The following is a 20,635-nucleotide window of genomic DNA, read 5'->3' as shown; positions in this document are numbered from 1 at the left end:
ATTTTGTACAGTTTTGTGAAAGGTAGCAGTGCCCAGTAGCTCTTCCAGACAGAGGAACGAGGATGTATTGTGATTATAGATTAAAATTTGTACTTCCATCATTGTAGAGAAACAAAAAGTCTGATGATTTTGTCTTAGCCTTGATATACAGCATGGTGCTTCAGTGTTGGCTTTACAGACACGCAGGGGATTTTTTTTTGGTTATTTTATAAAATAAATCGTGAAATGTGAGTAGGCTTTTTAGCAATTTTTTCCTACATTTTTGCACATTTTATGTGTTGAGGAAATAGTGCATGTGTAATATTGAAAAAGTGGTTTAATTCCTAAGAATTACACTTTCACTTGATGTTATTTTCTCTGACAGATAGGATCAGAGATATTGTACCCAAAAATAACAAATCTATTCCTAGTGCACAAGCATAACTCATGTTTATCATGCTGTCTGAAATCTGAAATACTGTTTTTGACGTCTGTGTATATGTTTTAGTAGTTTTGTAGAGAGGAAGTATGAAAATATTGCGTGGATTTTGTGTTTATTTTTGCTATCCCTGGGCTGGATACTCTTCCAGAGATATTTCATCAGTTTAAGCAGAATTATTGAGCTGAATTTAATTACCTGACGTTAATATGACCAGTTGATGAATTGCAACTCATATCTTGGTATTCTTTTTAAGAAAATGTCAGTCATGGATACAGTCACTGCCTCTTAGGGGTGGTCAGAGGACTAGTTCAGTAAAACAAAAACCAACCAGCCAAACAAACAAAAATAAATAAACAAACAAAACAAAACAAAAATGCTTAGGTTGACATCCAAAAGCTTATTTTCATATTGCTGGTTGCAGCTATTATGTCTTTCATCATTGATATGAATATTTAAATAAATCTTATCTGTCTATGACTAGGATGAAAGGATATCAAACAGCAAAAGAATATAAAGGTGATTGAGGCCCCCCTTGAAAGAGAGGTAACTTTTTAAAAATACTGATTATACTTCATGTTACAGTTTGTTCTTGTCTTAAGACTTGGGTTCTACACAAAATATTGACTCCTTGCAAAAGCAAATGAATTTCTTCTTCCTGAAACACTAGCAAATCAAACACACACAGTCTGTGTGTGAAGAAATTGAGACAATGCTATAAAACATGGAGAAACTTCTAGGGAAGAAATAGTAAGCCTATACTTGCTTGCTATCTTTAGAAATAAATAAAGGTACTGTACAATAAAAAATAATATCCATGAACTAGTCTTGCAGATTTCTCATTAACTACCATGCCAAGTTCTAGTTGAATGTACTGCCAGTTTTTTTATTTTTTTTAAACCAAGGAATGCTGAAAAACGTCTATAAAGATGTTGAAATTAAGGCATTTATATTCTTGGTTTTCACAATAGAGACTGACATGTGCAAACATGCAGTAATTGTTTTCAGTGAGATGCAGAAAGTTTCTTACTGCCGGGGGTACTAATCATGTGGTAATAAATTGAGACTGTTGTCATCTGAGGGTAATGCTAGTACCCCTCAGAAACTGAAGATTATTTATTCTACATGTTTTACAAGTGGCTGAAAATTCTAATCCAATAAGATTTTGACCCAGAATAGAACAGGCAGCATTTTAAACTGAAAATATATTTATTTCATTGTACTGGGGAAGGAAAAAATGTGCTCCTTGAATTTTAGAAACAAAATTTGCCTCTTAAAACTAAGTTGTTTGGGATTAATGCAGGAGCTGCTCATAAAACAAATTAAATCCCGTTGAGTTGAGAAATTTATTCCAGCATTTAATTCTGTTGTCCAAATTCTAATATTTGCTGGGGTTTCACAGCCACAGCAAACCACATAAGCAATGTTGCCAGAATCTTTGATGAGAACATCTGTCAGGTTTTCACATTTCTGTCAAGTTAATGAAACCCTGCACTTCCAAGCCAATGGAGTCAGTGCCATGGGGGTGGATTTGAACATGATGATCCTTCTTGTCCTCTCATGATGGGAAATAGGTGACCATGTGAGATGATTCCTTGAGTGATTGCTGCTAGTGTTCTCTCTGTTTTCCTGTTTTTCTACATGGTTGGTTACTCACATTTCCAATGGGTTATCTCCTAAGATTCTCATAATCAAAGGAAATGTTTCTCTCTGTAATGTACTGAATAACTAAAAATGTGGAGGCATGTTTTACCTCTTGTCTCCTAGCCTTCCAGCTTCCATTATTTAAGCATACAGTTAGTAATCTTAGAGTTTGCTTTAGTTTTTTCCACTGTAATTAGCTAACATGATCGATTGTCATCTTCAAAATCTGTTGGGATCATTCAGTTGACATATGATGGTGACCCTATATAGTAGAGACTATATCTAGAGGCTGGTCAGCTGCATCATAAAAAGGTCAGGCATCATAAAAGTGTGTTGGTTCTTCCACACTAGCTTGAGTTTTTAAGTTTGGGGAATTTAAATTTGTAGGTGGCACTCTTATTTTCATAGGGATTTAAGTTTAATCTCATTTTAATGTTAGAAGTGGTATTTATTTATTTATTTATTTATTTATTTATTTCAAACCATAAATCTTTCAAGGCATATTACTGGTTCTGGACTACAGAACAAAATTTCTATACAACCTATAAAATCCATGATTTTTTTTTTTTCTGTACCAGCTTCTGGTATAAAATTTCGTTTATATGCTCCCGCAATATGTATGTCTAGATTGCTAATAATTTTTTAGCAGTTAAAGCTTTGTAATGTTCCAAACAATGACAGATATCTTAGGTTTTGTAGAATATGAACTTTATCCAAATGTTAAGGAAATGGTATTTTAAGGATTTGAAAATAAATAAGAATAATCCAAAGCCCTCCTACTCGTAATGTTGCTAACTTCTGAAAAGTCAAAGAGAACATGATAGGAAGCTTGGAGAGTTTAACTTGACTTGCTGTTGCTGAATGAAGACAAAACAGTCTTCCCAAGTGAAAGGCATATATGAAATTTCATATTAATGTTTGATTTCTAACAAAGGGCATTTAATCAAGCAAATATTTCAGGTATTCGTTTATCGTCTCCCTGGGTTTTATGCATAAAAGTGGCAAATGTAAACATTTTTTAATGCTAAGTTTATCTTGCCTAGTATCATGCTTTCTACTAAGATGTTTGTGCGTGCAGGATATGCTTATCTCAAAATTGCTTTTACAGGTCATGTGAAAAAGAGGTATTTCAACGGAGCTAATCGAAAATGTTTCCCTTCTAGATCTTGGCATTGGTTTTAAATTGTATTCTAAAGCAATCTGAAGTATTTAATATCCAGAATGTTATTTGAAACTTTCTTTAGAAAATATCTTTTGTTAATATTTTTTCCACACGCTTTGATGTAAGCAGGCTTGGCGTAAAAGTGAAATGTGGAAAGGAGAGTAACATCTTTTTAAAAGTCCTGTGTGGGGGTGGACCTTGAGTAGCATTTGAGAGCCATACCCTTGGGGTGAAGAAAGGATTTCTGTTATTAAAAGTTGCCCTTAGAAAATTAAGTTTAGGAAAGAAAGAAGCTATCTTATATTCTTAAAAACTTCTTTCTGGATACACCCATTATGGAAGAAGGTGTCCTGAAGCGTAGTGTCTCCTGTGTTCTGCTGTGGGATGGATGTGCACAACTATCCTGGCTGGGCACCTGTGGCCAAGTACAATGTTGTCTACTGGTTGGGTAGCAGATTGTGCCTGAGAATATTGGAAATTTGAACCTTGCTACTGTGCACCTAACATTTTTTTTTTTTTTTTTTGGGGGGGGGGGGGGGGAGGTGCAGTGTTTTGTAAGTGTTTTTTATTTGAGCACATTTCTTCTACAGCTTTCTTGGCAGAGTTCCTTAAAATCTATTCCATGAGAGAGGGCGTATAGGAAGCTAGAGATACTGGCAGCTTGGGAGAGGAAGCTCCCACACGAAGATTGAACACTCCACCATATGTAATTTTATACGTCTCTCTGGACCCTGGTTTCAGTAACTAAGCCACTGAGGTCACTCCAGTAGGCTGGTAGGAACGTAGTGTTAGGTGAGTGTGTAGGACACCCCAAATAACAGCAAAGCTTTCAGTCTAATACTGCCCCTGTGTACGCACATGAATGCACATAAGGAAAAAACGGAAAGAAAGACCGAGGTGGTATTAAACTTAACCCACTGTTTATCACCCTGCTTTCAGTTTTTGACTTACCATCAAGTAATGTAGTTTCATAGAGGGAAAAAGAGACCTTTGACATCCACTTTTACAGAGAATATAACTTTTGTTGATTAAATGTGGCATTGCTCATGGTAATACACAGGGTATGTATAATTTAGAGCTGTTTTTTTTTCTTGATTGTTTTCATTTCAAATGAGGTATGTGCACATGTCAGGGATAAAAAGATGACTAATGGAGAAGTCTGAAAATGTAGGTGGCCTGCCTGCACTGACCAGCTCTATGAGCTTTTGGCTTGGATGAAGGGAAAACCGAGAGGAATCTTCTCCATAGAATTGTACTCAGCTATTACAAGTAACTTTACCCTGAGAGGTTAGATAAATTATGTTTTGTTTTTTTTGCTGTCATTGTTCTTTTCTGTTTGCATGAAGGATTCAGTTCTGGAGATGTTAATGATTTGTTTCCTTATACTTCCCACATTAAAACCTTACTTTCTTTAGTTCATTAAGTCTGCAACAAAACTGAAGTAATTTTGCATCTTGTTATAATCTAGTTAATGGTTGCCAGTTGAGGTACTACTGCTCACGCTATTTCTTTATATATTATTTTCATATTATTTTAATGATTTCACCATTTATATAGTTCTCTTGCAAATCTGCATAAAGTTACTACATTTTGGGGTATTTTATGTCTGTTGGTCATTTAAAAATCAGCTAACGTAGAAGAGCAAAGCTATAGCATTTTAAGGTAGAGTATTACTTTATTAGACATTTAGTTTGTTTTCTTTGGCATTTAAAACAAAATCTCATGACCTTAAATACTTTGACAGAGAGTTCTAACTTAGTATTGCACAACATTAAAAACAGTTTAAGCACAGTGTGTTTTGTGAATTGGATGCAGGCTGCTTGCCAAGGTAACTATACTGTAACTACTTGGGCTTAAATTCTGTTATGTTGATTTTAGCAAAGATCATCAAGTAATTGCAAGAATGTGTGGTTAATGCTTTTATAAAACAGATTCTTTCAAAGGATGTGTTGAACTCCTGTTATTGCTTCATGTTTGTCATACACTGGAGCTGTACTAAATAATGGCTTATGGACTTTATTTTTGGTTTTAGATAGATACGTACTTATTTTGACTCTAAACCTTCAAGAGTTCCCTTGTAGCACATGGCATAAGAGGGGCTTGTTTTACAATTGTACTTCACATATTGTCACTGACCATCTTCACCACAAAAACTGTCCATGAATTAATTCAAAAAACTCGGCAGTGGATAGCCTTCAACATGTGTTTTAATTTGTCTAGAGGATTCCGATCCCATTGAAGCCTGATTTCTCCGTTCTTTCCCCACAGTACTAGTATGGGTAGGGGGAAGATGAGTTGGACCGGAAAGGAATTACAGCGTTTTTTGGATAAAATGAATGTGTTGTGGGATTTGGATCAGTAAGAGTTGTGTTGGGTAGAATGACCATTGCTAACACAACATTAGAATATTCAGTGCTTCATTTACTGAGTAAACATTTGCAAACATAACATAATTAGCTGTTTGATGTGACAGTTCACAAGCTAAAAAAACACTACCACCATGTTATGCTTCAAAATATTTACACAATTTGCACAACATTTTGCATAGATAGCTATCCCCATTGCTGGTAAAGCTTAGAGCGGTGACTTCAGAAAGAGTGGTAGCAAAAAACCTTTTATCTCCCTATTTGAACAAAGAGGTTCTTAGCAAATATTAAGAAATCAAGGTTATGATTTATGCTGAAATTTTCAACTATAAGAATCTTAGAGTTGTTTAGAAACCAGCATTATTTTACAGTGTTCAGTAGATACTTACATAATTTCAGATCAGAGTACACTGTACCCACCAAGAAAGGAAGAGAAGTTCAGTACAAAATCAGGACATACTATATTATCTTTTGTATTGATTTTCCAAGTGGCAGTATGTCTAAAGCAATACCACAGTATTTTGGTTTAGAAAAATATTCCATACATCAGGAACCAATAGCACCAATGGGTGGATCTTTAAAAACATACTGAAGAGTAAAACTATGAATGATAAGGCTAGAAAGCAATAATCACAATCATATTCTGATACTTCACTTTGAGAAAAGTACACATCTTATAGCGAAATAGTGATTTTTTTTTTTTTTATGAGATGCTGTTTTTAGAAGCACTTTCAAATAAATGTGGAATAGCTGTGTTGAGTTCACAGAAAGGTTTGGGGTTTTTTGTTTTTGTTTTGAAATCCATTTTATATTAAAACTTTGGAAATTGAATAAAGTTTATACTTTCAAGCCCTGTGTGCTTGTGTATTTTAAAGAGTGCTTTCAGTGGAAGTAATCAGCTGAAGCAAACATTGAAATGAAATACTGTTGTGAGGGCCTGCAGATTGCTGTTAAACTTGACAGTTTTATGTCCATGGCCTGGATGGTTAAGGTCAACACTGGATTTCTGTGACTATGGTTTTGTTAATAACTAAGTCAGTCTAATAGCTTGTTGGCAGGGAAACAGGGAAGGTTTCTTCCGTGCTGTTGACTCTGTGCTATGTTTTCCCTCTGCCCTGTTTAGTTTTCTGCTGGGATGGTAAGTTGAGTTGGCTGGTGGGAGGGTGGTGCCAGAGTAATATGAGGTTAGTAGCTGGCACAAGCATGCACAGAAGAGTAGTAGAGTCAAATGGCTGCAAGGATAAAGTGGAATTTCCCATTTTGATCAGCATCAAGTCATTGCAATCGGCTAAAGCTGTCTTGAGTCTTAACTGCTTTCTGTCATCCTTCCTCAAAGTGAGGACTGTCACTACATGCCACTAGAAATAGGAAAGCAAGAGCTGGGAAGAAAAAATCTAAAGTAGAAAATAACAAATGTATTGAAATATCTGATAGCATGGTAGCTTTGGGGAAATACTGCATTTTGTTTAAGCAAGTGTAGTTTAAAGCTGCTTTTTTATTACTGTGGGACGGTATTAGGATTCATTGTATTGATGGAATTGGTTTGTCCATTGGAAGTGAAATGCTGGATGAACATTAGGCATCGTAAAGATATCTGTGCTTATGTCTCATTTACCAAACCTGTTTCTGAGACAGGCTATCAGGAGGTGATGTTCTGTGTTTGATAATTCTTAGTTAATTTTTTTCCTCAGTTGGACAAACGTAAACAATAAGGAGAAATGCTTTTTCAGCACATATGAGCCATGTTAAAACTATCACTACTTTTAGAGCAGCAGCTGTACCGAGGACTCTTTTGTTAAGCAACCTGTCTGTCATTAATATCCTGTAAGATTTGTTTCATCTTCTACATGCATTCAGTAGAACAAATGCAATGTGCACACATGCTCTCTCTCAACTGAGAACTGGAGATTTAAAATAATCCTTTCGTGACTTTGAGTGGGGGTGCCAAGGTTTGTTGGCATGATGTTCCTTTGTGAGTGTAGCCCAGATTACTTTCAAACACTGTATTTTTTTTTGCTTTTTTCCCCTAGGACTTGCTATATTAAAGCATGTGCTAACACCACGGGTGAAGGCAACTCATGTAGCCATCGACACAATGAAGGACTACCTGGATGCAGTTTATGATGTGACTGTAGCATATGAAGGTACCGTGGACCACAAAGGGCAAAGAAAACTGGCACCATCTATGACAGGTGAGTTGATTTATATTAGACATGCTGCAGACGTGTGCTTGTTGATACACAAACACCACTTCAGGTGCTTTGCAATGCTCAGAAGATAATCTCCACAGTGCTCCAGCCATCTTACCGCTACTTGGTAGGGTACTGCTGACTAGTGACTCAGCTTTATAATACCTACCCACAAGATCCACTGCTCCTTCTCTTCCCTACTCCTCACAGAGAATATTTTTGGTCAAATTCTATCTACAGGTAGTCTTCAGGGTTCAAATGATTTTGAATCCATAGGCAGCAGGTGGTGTTCACCTTTGTGTTTCTTCTAGCACTGGCATTTGGCCTGATTGTAAATTCTCTCTTTCTCCCTGCTTTGCTACATGTGTGCAAATGTGATATAATTGCTGAAAGGCATATATTTTAAAGGGAAAATATGTAGTAATATATTTTATTTGTAATTTTTCAAGTTGCTGAATGTGCCCAGCAATTTGATAAACACTCAAAGCATTTTATGCAAGTGAGCTTTACTTGCTGTAGTACTTTAAGCACTTACAGCACCTTAAGAGACTGGGGAAAAGTAGTTGTACATACCTTCTGTTAACTCACCAAAAAGTTAAGTTCTGGAGTATCTGATGGGGAAAACTGAGACAGAAGGCTTTGGGGTTTGATGGGTTTTGTGTTTGGTGGTGGGTTGTTGCTGTTCTTTGTTGTCATTGTTTGTTTTAAGTAATTCAGTTACCTGCACCATCACTGGAGGGCCAAATAGCATCTTTCTGTCCATTTGTAGCTGATGGATCACTCAACCATGTATCTGTGCACAACTGTCTGTTGCTAGCTGGCTCACAATGATACTTTTAAGTCTTTTGCACTACTGATACCAGGGGGACAACGGTACTGGGTCTGGCTGAGAAAACCACCACAACAACATGCTGCATTAGTTCACCCTTGTGGGCAAGAGCTCAGTGTTGTCTGAGGGGCCTGCAGGTAACTTCATAGCTAACTCCCCACTCTTCAGCTGGTCCAGTTATCAGTGTGGGTCTGGGACTTCGTTCCTTCTGCTAAAAGTATTTGCTAATTTCCATGTCACTTCATTGGCAGATGTAACTTCTTGAGGTGGTGTAAAGTTCATATTAACTCCTTCCAGATGCTTGTTCCTTAGAAGTTCTGGAATTGTCTGTTTTTATATTTTCACCCTATTTAAAAATATGAATAGGTGAGAAATGCAACTATTAACACTGTGTATTAACTCAACACTTGCGTTGTTCTGTTAGTTCTTAGAATAGTTTTGTGGTTAAGTATTTCTTTTGGACATTTTTTTATCATAGTTTTGCAAATTTTATGATTTATAGTTCATGACTTTTTCTTCAGAATACCTTATGACCCTATTACAGACTCCCTAGAAGACTGGCAGCCTTACTCTTTTTCTGTCACCCAAGATTTCATTTAAAACAAATAGAATTGTTTCCCCTTCTTCCCTGCAGCGTATCTTGTTTCGTGACTTGATTATTAGGCAGTTTCAACCACTTTCATGCTGGACTTTTCACTGCCTGATGGTTAATTAAGCTATTAAAATATCATTACTTATTGACAAAATGGCAAATTCCTTATGAGCCCTCTTCACCTATTGAATTTTTGCATGAAAAATAGAATGAAATTGCATGAAAAATGAATTCAGTTTGTATGAAACATGGTATAATTATGTAAACGGAACTAACAAACTGATTTTCCCTGTTGGCTGCTTCTTGTGTCTGATGTCAAGTGGTAATCAGATGGTTTTGGGGTGACCACTCCACATCCAGCCTTCTCAGGACTCCACAGCAGGGAGCCCAGCCTCCACAGAAGGAGTACACATCCCTCATGGGTGTATCAGCCTCGCTGGTAGGGCTGGGATAATTACCGTCTCAGACTTTGGTAACAATAAAGCTAGTAAAGCAGAATGAAGTGAAGCCAACCAGTTGTTATCCATTACAGAGTAGAAGAGTGAAATATCCATCCAGAACATTCCAAGTTATTGTGGCAGTCAAATGTATATAAATGTATTCCATATAATATAAATTATGTAGATTAAGGACACTTTATCAATTACAGAGCAGAACATAGTTGTCATTCCTTTAGACCCTCCAGACACGAAATAGAAGAAAAAATAATTTATGTTCTCAAAACTCAAGATCACTTCAATATTTGTTCTGCAATAGCCCAACAATTGGTCTGTCTACAAATACACTACAATAACAGGAATTGATGGTTAAGCATTTGAGATTATTTATAATTTTTGCTCTGTACAGTACTACGACGAGGTATAAAATGCCTCTTTCGTGTGCAATTTGTATGAACGTTTCATATATGTGTCAGTGCTGAATGAAAATTTTGGTTTTTGTGCTCATCAGAACAAAATGTTAGTACGATCCTGGGGATTTTTAAAAGATAAGGTTGATGTGACTTTTTCAGTCTAGCAATTCTGATTGAAATTTATTGCATGGAAAACAAACTTCTGATAAACTCAACTTTACTTGAGGACTCTGTTTTCCATAGTATGACATTTCCCATGCGAATGATATCTGAATTCCACGCAATGTGTTTCTTGACATGCGTTTTGCTTTCAGTTCAGTAAATGTCAGTCTTCAGAAGAGCCGGTGCCACTTCTGGAAAAAAAAAATAAACAAAACAAACAACAAAAACAACAAAACTACATACTTTTCCAGGGATATGGTTGGCTCTTGGCTGCTGTCTTCAGTAGTAGACAGAGCAGGTTAAAAGGAACATTTTAGTGCCTGTAAGTTGCGCTATCATACTCCATCAGGGAAATAGCGTTAATAAGCTGAACTGAAAAGAAAATCGGAGGAAAAAGTAATTGCATTTTAAATTTTGTAATGTGGAACTCTTAGTTTAAATAGCTTTTCTTAGAAAAAAATACATTTTTTTCACTCCAGAAATCTTCAATATCATAATATTTACTTGTCCAATGGGACCGAAACAAAACATAGTATACTAGCAACTGGGAAGACAACATCCACCATCCTTTCTGCATTAGTGCTTGCAGCACTGAATGCCAGGAACATTTGATAGCATGCTGCCTTTTAAAACAGGCAAATTGTTATAGTATATTCTTTCAGATGTGTTGAATGTTTTGTTAATATTTATTCATTTCATATTTAGTTGGCACTTTCCAACTGGAAGTTCTGTTTTAGAAGACATCAGATTTAATTAGTGGTTGTAGACAGGGACATTGGTGTTTTTTTTTTAGAGCTTCACATTCAATTGTGGCTAACAGTTGCATTTTGTGTTTGGTTTTTCCTACCATTTTTCTATCATTCATTCATTTTCTTTCCAACAAGCTTGGATCTTGGAACATTTCTCAGTGGAAGCTTGTCCCACACATGGCAGCCTTTCTGAAGAATAACACTTTCCCACAGATTACTTGCCTCTCTTAGTACTGAAGATGGTTTGTCCAGTTCATTAATGACAGACCGTGTTGGACCACTTAGGGAAGACCACACTACCAGACTGTATTAATTTGCGATCATTAGAATAAGATCCATATAATCATGTGAGCATTTAAGCACTATTAAGATGCAATTTAGGTTTAAATTCTGAAAGAACAGTTTAGAAGGAAAAAGGAGGGGGAGAAACACTTGTGCTGGATTTGTTGTGCTGGATTTGTTGATAATATTTTACTATACTATGACTAAATAAAATGCTGTCGTTCTTTTTTGGGGGGGAGGAAAAAAAAGAAAGAACCTAATTTTCTCCTTCCAAATGAATGTGCTGAGTGTTCACATCCAGCTTTGCCTGGTGTTAAGGGGTAGGTCTCACGGGACGTGGGAACTGTTGTCATTCTTGCACCTGAAGGAGTATTATGTACACATTTACATCTTTATTATTCTGCCTGAAGCCTGGAGGTTCTACCATAAGCAGATGGTATTTATCTGGCCTTTGTAGAAGAAAGCGTGTGTGAAATAGCAGCATGTGACAATGATAAACATTGAATAAAAATAGCACGTACATGTAGACTCCATCTTAAAGAAGTCAGAGGAATTCCTGAGAATTATTGACTCTGCTGTATATCAATTCCAGAACAAACACTTTGAAAGCGTGTGTATGTGTGTGCATTTCTGAAAATCAGTACATCACTTTGATCAGTATAATTTGAGGAGGTCAAACTGGTCTAACTTCCCTGAGGGAAATTACACTTTTCCAAATGCCTGTGCTTTTGTTAGGACCCAGTTAGACACTGGAGTACAGAACAATAGCAAAGAAACTGGAGCAATAGAAACCAGTCTTCGTCTGGACTTTGGCCCAAATTCGATCATATCTATTGTCCTTCAATATCCACAGAATGATAACAAGCACATGGTTATAGAAGTGTTGAAAGAATTGAAAAGACAAATACATAAAATGATAAACAATAATAGGAATGTAAACCAGTCAAAAAGATTTGTAGTGATGAACTGACTAATCTGTTCAGATCTCTGCTAGCTGTCATCTTACTGCACAAAGAAATATTGAAAATTAAATGGTAATTACTTTAGAGCAATTGAAAGGATGTAAATTACAACTGAGGCTGGACATCAGCATTGGTGAAATTTGTGTCAAGTATGGGATGGCTTTTTAACGCTTATAGTAAATTGCATGTCATGAACTTGTCATACTGCATCGGTTCAAGCAAAACCTAAGTAACTGCATATCATATTTCATAATGTAATTTTTCCATTGAAATATTTGGAGCAATTTTGATAATAACACTAGTTGGCAACATAGTTCTAATGATATTCTATCTTATGATTTTGCTTTAAAGGAAAGCTCTGTTTTAATTTAGCGTTAAGTATTAAAATATGACACGTTTTAATACAATGATTTCACCTGGTGCCATAAGGAAAGTAAATGATCAGTCAGTTTTAAACTGAATGCATTTTCACTTGTCTTCCATAGGACTAGATCTGTGACTTTAGAACCCCTGTCATTTCCCATTAAAAGTAGTTTGAGTAGCATGAAAGCCTGCCTGCCTGTTAATTTCTGGATGATATATTTGCAGTGGCACCTTGAGCACAGATTTGCATTTGTGCATTGATACCCTGCAAATAAGGGCTGTCTTGGTAGATGAAAAGTCTTTTAGTACTGTAACGGTTATATTGTAGTTCTGTTTTAGAATAATGACATTTCACCAAACAACAGCATCAGTTTATGGGAATACGGGCCTTGCTGTAGGTCTTTATAGGACTCCAAAAAACAGAGAAACATCTAACTGAGCAGGAGTGCCAGAATGACTAGCACCTCTGTTTATTTACCTACCTCAAGACAAGAATAGAAAGGGATTCGGGAGTCTCTGGAGCCTAGTTTCCTGTCTCCAACAACAACCCAACTTGGATGCCTGAGGAGGTTTTTTAAGGATAAGACCTGCATAAACGATACTTTATCTCCCCAAATGACAATCACTTGTGGATGCTGCTTCTGTGTGTTACTAGCAGCCCCTGAATGGGAGTAGTAACCCCTCCAGTGTCCTTGGGAGCCCAAGGAGTTTGTTCATCTGATCATAAACTAGGACCTTGTACATCTCCATTGTTTTCAGGCAGCTCCTGCTGATTGTAGGTATCTGTAGCTCCCCTTTGGGAATGTGTAATCAGAAGACACACAAGCATCTTCTAACTTTTGCTCCACAAAGAGGATTTTGAAAGTATTTACACTGCAGATTTATAGAACTATGCTGTGCTATGGGCCTCATGCACATGTGCAAGGAAGCGTTCAGCTGCCCGGGCAGCATTTATGTACAACAGCTTGAGGAACTCCTGCTCTTTATACAGAAGTGTATTTAAACCCTGAGGATAACAAAAACAACTTTAACTTCTTCACACTGTCAGGTTGGGCCAGAAATATGTTGCTGCTTGGAGAGCCTGTGTTTATTTGTGCCTTTTTGTATGTGCATCAGAGTCCTTTTTTTTTCTACAGTGTTTGTGGTACTGTTCCCTGTTTATCAAAACAGACTATCTGAAGAAAAGGGAAAAACATCAATACTAACAGTACTGGCATAGTTCCTAACAGATCCTGTTTATTTGCTAGAGATCATTGTTTTGAACTGTTCCAATCCTTGTATCTTTTCTTGCTTGTGTGTGTGTCAAAACTGTTTTTTCCATTTCTGAAACTTCAAAAATGTTCCAAGGAAGATGCAAATATCCATACAGCAAGCCTCATAATTCTCCTTCTTTCCAGTTACCATCTGTGGAGCCCTTTAGATGTTATCCACAGACCTAATCTGATCCAGGCTCTGTTGCTGGCAGCCTATTGATCAAAACTTTCATACTTTTGTAGGAAACCTCCTGCTAATTTGGCCAACGTACAGTATTCACAAATAGTTATGGAGCAGCCCAAAGGCCAGAGTGCATCTGTTAGAATAACAGATTAAAACCACTCAAAAATTCTTTAAATGAATATGATGTGCAAGGACTATGGGTCTTCATCAGACACCATCTTGTTTCAGCAGGACTGAGTACAGTGACACTCTACTGCTCACCAGTGCTTGTACCCACACAGAAAACTGTAGGCACCATTTTCTAACAGTAATTTGTAAAGGTTGTTTAGATCTGGATGTCTTTACAAAGGTAGAAAAGTATGGTTATTTAGAGTTGAAATTGCAGGATTTGTTGAGATACAGTTCTAATCTACCATCTTCAAGATCTTTGGTCTTTATTTTTTTAAGCCTTCTTATCTTTCTCCTTCCCTTCTCCAAAATGAAAATTCAGCTTTTTTAATGTCTCCTTGTCTGTAATGCTGGTGCTTTTTCTCCTTAGATGCTTTAGTTGTCCCTCTCTGCAGTAGCCTTCTCTAATTCCACCACATCCTCCTTGAGATACAGAGGCCAGAATTGCAAACAGTATTTAAAAAGTGGATTCAATCTTTTTATGTGACTGCAAAGTGACACTTTTGCCATGCTCTCAGTGTCCTTGCTGATGCTGCCCAGTATATGGGGGAATCTGAGGCATCTGCTACCCAACTGAGAGGATAGTTTGAGAGAATGGTCACTGACCTCCCACACTATAACCACCAAGTCCAAGCTAAGCATCATGTAATCAGAGTTTCAATTATTTTTCCCCATACTTACTTAGGCTGAGGCTCAGATGCTGCATTTTTGCCCCATTTGCTCAGTTTTGAGGTCTTTTAGGTGTTCCTCACAACCAACCTGGCATTTGACTGCCCAAAAGAGTTTAAGATCTTCTGAAAAACATCTAAAAAAAATGAGATTTCACTGTTTGCCCCTTCTTCAGCTCATTGGTCATGATGAGGAATAAAACCAATCCTAGCATCAGCCTCTGGAGAACTCCAGTTGCTGTTTTTTTCCGTCCTGAAAAGTGATCATTAAGTCCCTCCATTTGCTTCCTCTCCTTTAAGCAGCTTTCGGTCTATAAAACATCATTTTCCCTAATCCCATGGCAGCTTAATTTCTTTAATAGCCTTCAGTGTGGAACCCTGACAAAGGCTTTATGAAAATTCAAATATATCATGTCCACTGAATCCCCTTTATCCGCTTGCTCCTTGACACTGTTGTAGAAAGCCAGCAAATTGGTGAGACAGGATTTCCCTTTACAGAATCCATGCCAACTCTTTTCCAACAGACTGTGATTATCTCTGTGCTTAGTGATCTTATTATAGACTGCTATCTTACCCGGGGATGTAAGACTCTGGTTTGTATTTCCCAGCATCATCTCTAAAGCCCTCATTTGCAGAAGGGAAACCCCCCATTCTTCTGGCACAGTGGCTGTTTGCACTGATAGGTTACACATCTTTGTTTTTGAATTCCACATTTGAGAGCTTTTGGATGAATGCTGTCTGATTTTGGTGACTTCCTGACATCTAACTTGTTTATTTAGTCTAATAATTTCTGTGTGTTTACTTATTGATCTAGTTCCTTTGAGCAGTGTGGTACAAAGAATGCAATGGGCGTAGGAATCAAACAATTTCAGCAAGAAAGGCAAGTCTAAATAGTTATTTGAGCTTCTCTTACATGGTATTATACGTTACCCTGAGTGCTGCTCTTCACACCTTGGTCATCCAGCAGTCCCACTAGTGCCTTAGCTGGTTTGCTGCTTTTGATGTATTCAAAAAGTTACAATCATTAGAGCATCCTTTGGATTTTTAAAGTTCTTTTTAAAATGTCTTAATTTTATATTTGCATTTGACATGAGCTGATTTACAGTTTTCCTTGTCTGGACAAGCTTTCTATTTCTCCGAGAAGGTAGGAATGTAGTAGTAGCATCCTAAATTTTCCCATTCAACCGTGCATGTGGGTTTCAGACCACTTTTTTCTTTGTTTGTTTTTATGGCACATGTTTTATGTGGACTTCTAACTTTTGCTGGGGTTTGGTATTTCATTTATTTTTAACAGTCTGTAGGCTGTCTTCCTTTCAATTGTTTCTTCTGTGGTGTTTTGCCACTTTTCTTTTTCTCCCCCCTACTTTCCCCCCCAGCTATATAGCTCCTGTAATTGTGTGTGTGTGAGTTCTACATTTAATTTAGACTCCTTCTCTACAATGCTGAACGTAATAGTGCTGTCTTTGCAGACCACTTTTCACTAATATAGCGCACAACTCAAGACCACATCAGGAATGGCATATTTTCTTGTGGGTTCTGCAAGTAATTGTTAGGGGAAAAAAATATATATATTTTCTTTTCTCTTTCTCTCTTTTCCCCTCTGCACTTCATCCTGATGAAGCATTGATACAGTTCAATCAAGGCAGCCGGAATCTCACACTCCTGCTGGCAGCCCTGAAATTGCAGCACTCAGTCTGGCTTAACACTTTCTCAACACTATTATCAAGCTTGTCATCCATCACTACTATCGAGCTTATCATCTTTTTAATAAGATGACCTCGACATAATTTGATATATCTAATAAGTATTTTATTAGAGGGTACACAGTAATTTAATTTTGTCTGCTTGCACTGTCTTTATACTGTTACTCTTTATATAGTCCTTCACACACTGCCATGCCCTCGCCTGTGCATCCTGCTGTCATGCCAGTAAATTTGGTAGCCTGTTAACATTGTGTGCTCCTTAAAGGTCATACCTACTTCATAGAGGTACTTTCTTAAGGACAAGAATTCTTGTTCTCCTTTCTTCATGTTTAGGTTTCTTGTGTTGGTGTAAAGGCACTTCTGGGTTTTTCTTTCACACTGAATTTTAGTTGCATCCACCTCATCTTCTGTCAGCCTTATGTCAGGTTGCTTTTCTTGACCTTTTACTCTTCCCAGCTTGTATCTGAAGTATCTAAGAATCTAAGACCTTTTCAATTGTCATTGCCAGCACCCTGGCTTAATTAAGATTCGTGGGCATCCCATTTTTCTTGTTTCTAAAGGTCCTCAGCTCCTAACATGCTTACTCCCTCCACTGTGATCAGAGGCTCTGATCTCTGCTGGCATCCAGCCTTGCACATGGGACTGCTGGTACTTCTGGGAGTGCTCTTCTCCACAGCCCAGGCTTGTCTTCCGATTTGAAGGCTGAATTTAGCCTGCACAGCATCTCCTCCGTGCTTCCCTCCATCAGCAGCACCAGCAGGCATGGGTGCTGCCAGCTCCTTCCCCAGTCCCCCAGGTTAACCTGGCTGAGCAGTCTTCACTCTGCCCTTGGTGTTTGCTTTCCCATCTAGTGCTGTTTTGTTCCACCACTGCTTTATTTTGTCAAAGCAGGCAGGGAAATAGTTTTGTGTCAGCTCAACTTGAGGTGATGGAAAGCATGGAGCTGAGAAACAATGCAGCACTTAAATTTGTGTTTGTTTTGCCAATTGGTTGTTAATTTGGTGCACAAAATAAATGAAAACAGAGATGGGATTTCTTTCTTTAAGGAAGAGATCATTTACAAACTGCTTTGGTAGCTTAATGTTTAAGTCCAGACTAGATGCTTTCTTCACTTTTTAAATTTCCAGTTCAGAGAAGAATGTCTTTGCTGTCATGGTTTTGCCTGTAAGACCATATACAACACAACACACAGTGTTCTGTTACTGAAGGAGGTGCATCGTTACATGTTTGAAATAGTTCTTTAGACTAAAAATACATCATTCAGATTTTAATATTGTGATACCACTTTCATCTTATTGCAAACATTAGTGAAGTCCATTAAAATAGGAGAGAATTGGGGTCTGTTTAGGTGGACATTGCTATGTCAGGCTTCAATTTTCCCCTTCTTAATTTTGGAGGACTTTGGCAATAATTATGAAGCAATAAAAGAGTCGATGTGGGAGGATGAATTCTGAGCTATTTTTAGTGCTGTCATATTTAAAGTGCCTATAAAAATAGACTTCAATAGTACTTGAAAACTGGAATGTCTGAGTGCCACATCACTGTCAAGACAAATAAATTGGGGTGGTGAAATGAACTGTGATATCATTAAGGGAAAGGTGCTGTAAAGTCATTTATATATTCCTTCTCAGTAGCAGGTATGTATGTGTTTTGGAGCTTCTCTCTTTCCCTCACCTTCCCTGGTAATGCTGATAATTGAAAAAAAAAATGAATTAATTGGCTTTTGAAAGTGAAGGCTTTCAAACTGACAGAATTTTGTGGAAGTTCCAGCAAGCAAAACGTGGCACCCAAAATATTTGTTTGAAATTTAAAAACTCTGGGAATCCGATTGCTTTTCTGGAGGCTGTTGCATCCCCTCCATTAATCCTAATTCTGCACTGATTCCTTCAGTCCTGGATTAGTGTGTGTGCTGTCCCACAGGAGGAGGGCTGGAAATCCATGGTTTAAGGACAGAAATGCATTTTTTTTATTTTGAATTCTTTCCTTCTGCTGTGATTGGTCATTAAAAGCATGATAAACATTCTGCACTTGGATCCATTAAATAGCCAGATAATTTCCTAATAAAACTTTGTATCTCCCATACGAAAGTCACTCCACTTGGCTCCCACACAAGTTGCTGGGGTTCATTTCGGCCAAATCATGGCTGGTTCTTGATTGACTAACAGTGTCCCCAGTATGGTGTTTGATTATAATGCATGATTTGCACTTGTGTTTTGTCTTTTGAAGGAAAATTCAGTCTTGCTTGTTCCTGCTGTTAATTATAACAAATTCTGGCAAGTTCAGGGATCTGAAAAGCCTATCAGATGTTGGCCTTAAGGGCTAGTGTGCCTGAAGTTGGATGTAATTTGCACATAATAAATTGCTTCAATAAGATTTTGTTTCTTAGCTTAATTACACAAGTCTTTTGGGAGTTAAGCTAATGTGAAATTAAGGGTCATGGGACCACCACAAACCTTTAGAGGCTGTGGTAATAAAATCCAGCTGTTTCTTCTAAAAAAGCAACCACTCGATAAATTGTTCTTAACCACTGGTGTTCTTAAGCGATTGCAGTGACATTATGCATCTAAAAAATAGGATTAGTTGCATTAGACTCTGAAATGAATTGGATAATTAAAGACTAGTCAGGTTCCCTGACTAGCTTGATTGCACACGTTACGACATCATCTGCAGATGTACTGCATGTCCAGGTTTTGGATAAATGGCCTCGAATCAATGGGTGAGAATATTGGTCCTCTTTAGGGAAGCACCTGTAGCTGCAGACCACACAGTACTGACTCTCAGTTGAAAGGCTGTGGAGAAGGGCAATGGGATTTACATAGGTGGGACATTAGGAGGAGGTTTTAGGATCTTCACATAATTGGACTAAATTTAAACTGAAGATGGCCAAGAAGTAGTAAGAATCAGGTTGTACTGGGACTTAGGCGTAGAAAAAAACACCAGCAAGGCTTAGGATTTTGTGGAGGGGTTTTTGCTTTCCAAGCAGGTTTGTAGAGTTGCTACATTTCAGACTTTTGTGGGGGAAGGTGTTCCTTTTGAAATTTCTATGCTTATTCCATTTTTCTTAACTTGAGCTTATTGCTTTTAACATACTCTGTTGCTATCTTTAACCGAATATCAATAGTTTTAAGAAGCATAACATTAGGTTTAAAAACATCACATGGCTATTAACAATCCTATTACATTTTTGTATTGTAATTTTCCTTAATAATTTATAACTGAGCTTATAAATAACATCAAGAAAGAGCTGTTTGCTCCTGTACAGAACAGCCCATTTGCTACAACGCAAATGAAAACTACCCTATACAATGCACAGAACATTTTAAGTATCTTCTAAAGCTAGGTCTTCAGCCACAGCAGAGTATGCATAGCATAGATGCTTTTTATCATGGTACAAAAAAAAAAAAAAAAAAAAAAGACCATTTCATTTGGCTGCCAGACATTTATTTTCTATAATTCAGTTTTGCATACTTCTAGAGTGCTCCACGTAATAGGTAATACCACTCCAAAGAGGATTTATACATCAATGAGCATTTTAAGAATTTAAGACATGGATAATATGTCCAATATTTTAAAATATTTATAGTATGCTTTTAGGTGCTCATAGAGTGAATGACCTTCATATGGTGGTTTCGATAGTATCCTCGAGAAAATCCTTTCTTACCATTAAAAGCAAGAGGAAAAGGCTGTTTTCAGATACGGGAACTTTGATTTCATCCTGGTTAGGAAAAACATTGTGCATAAACCGGAGGACAATTGTCTATACCTACCATCGTTTGGACCTTCAAGTACACCACTTGCCTGACATTTTATAGTTGTAGCTATTAAACAGCTTTGCCAAAAACTTCAAGGAAAGTGGTGTATTTAGTGACTGTTGTGCTTGCTGTGCCATAGCAAAGAGCTGGACCTGGTTTTGGTTAGAGCCCTCACTCGTTTCTAGACTTGATGGTGCATGGGCTGTTTTCTCTCTGTATGCTGAGGTGCAGTTCAGTGAGAGGCTCTCTGCATAAGGACTAGACAAAGCTGCGCAGAGCACCTTGCTAATTTCTGCAGCAAAATGCCCTAAGACTTTACTGATCCCGTTATCTCTTCTC

General features: G+C 37.4%; 1 protein-coding gene across 1 annotated transcript in view; it reads left to right on the top strand.

The window, feature by feature from the left end:
• Nucleotides 1-20,635, top strand: part of AGPAT5 (1-acylglycerol-3-phosphate O-acyltransferase 5) — a 62,293-nt gene that overhangs the window by 36,005 nt on the left and 5,653 nt on the right. Inside the window, exon 6 of the mRNA XM_035321105.1 lies at nt 7,621-7,782. Within this exon, the coding sequence (XP_035176996.1) occupies nt 7,621-7,782 (162 nt within the window). The remainder of the gene's footprint in view (nt 1-7,620; nt 7,783-20,635) is intronic.

Source organism: Oxyura jamaicensis, chromosome 3 (genome assembly GCF_011077185.1).
Source record: "Oxyura jamaicensis isolate SHBP4307 breed ruddy duck chromosome 3, BPBGC_Ojam_1.0, whole genome shotgun sequence".
Classification (NCBI taxonomy): Eukaryota; Metazoa; Chordata; class Aves; order Anseriformes; family Anatidae; genus Oxyura; species Oxyura jamaicensis.
This window is presented reverse-complemented; position numbering and strand designations above follow the sequence as displayed.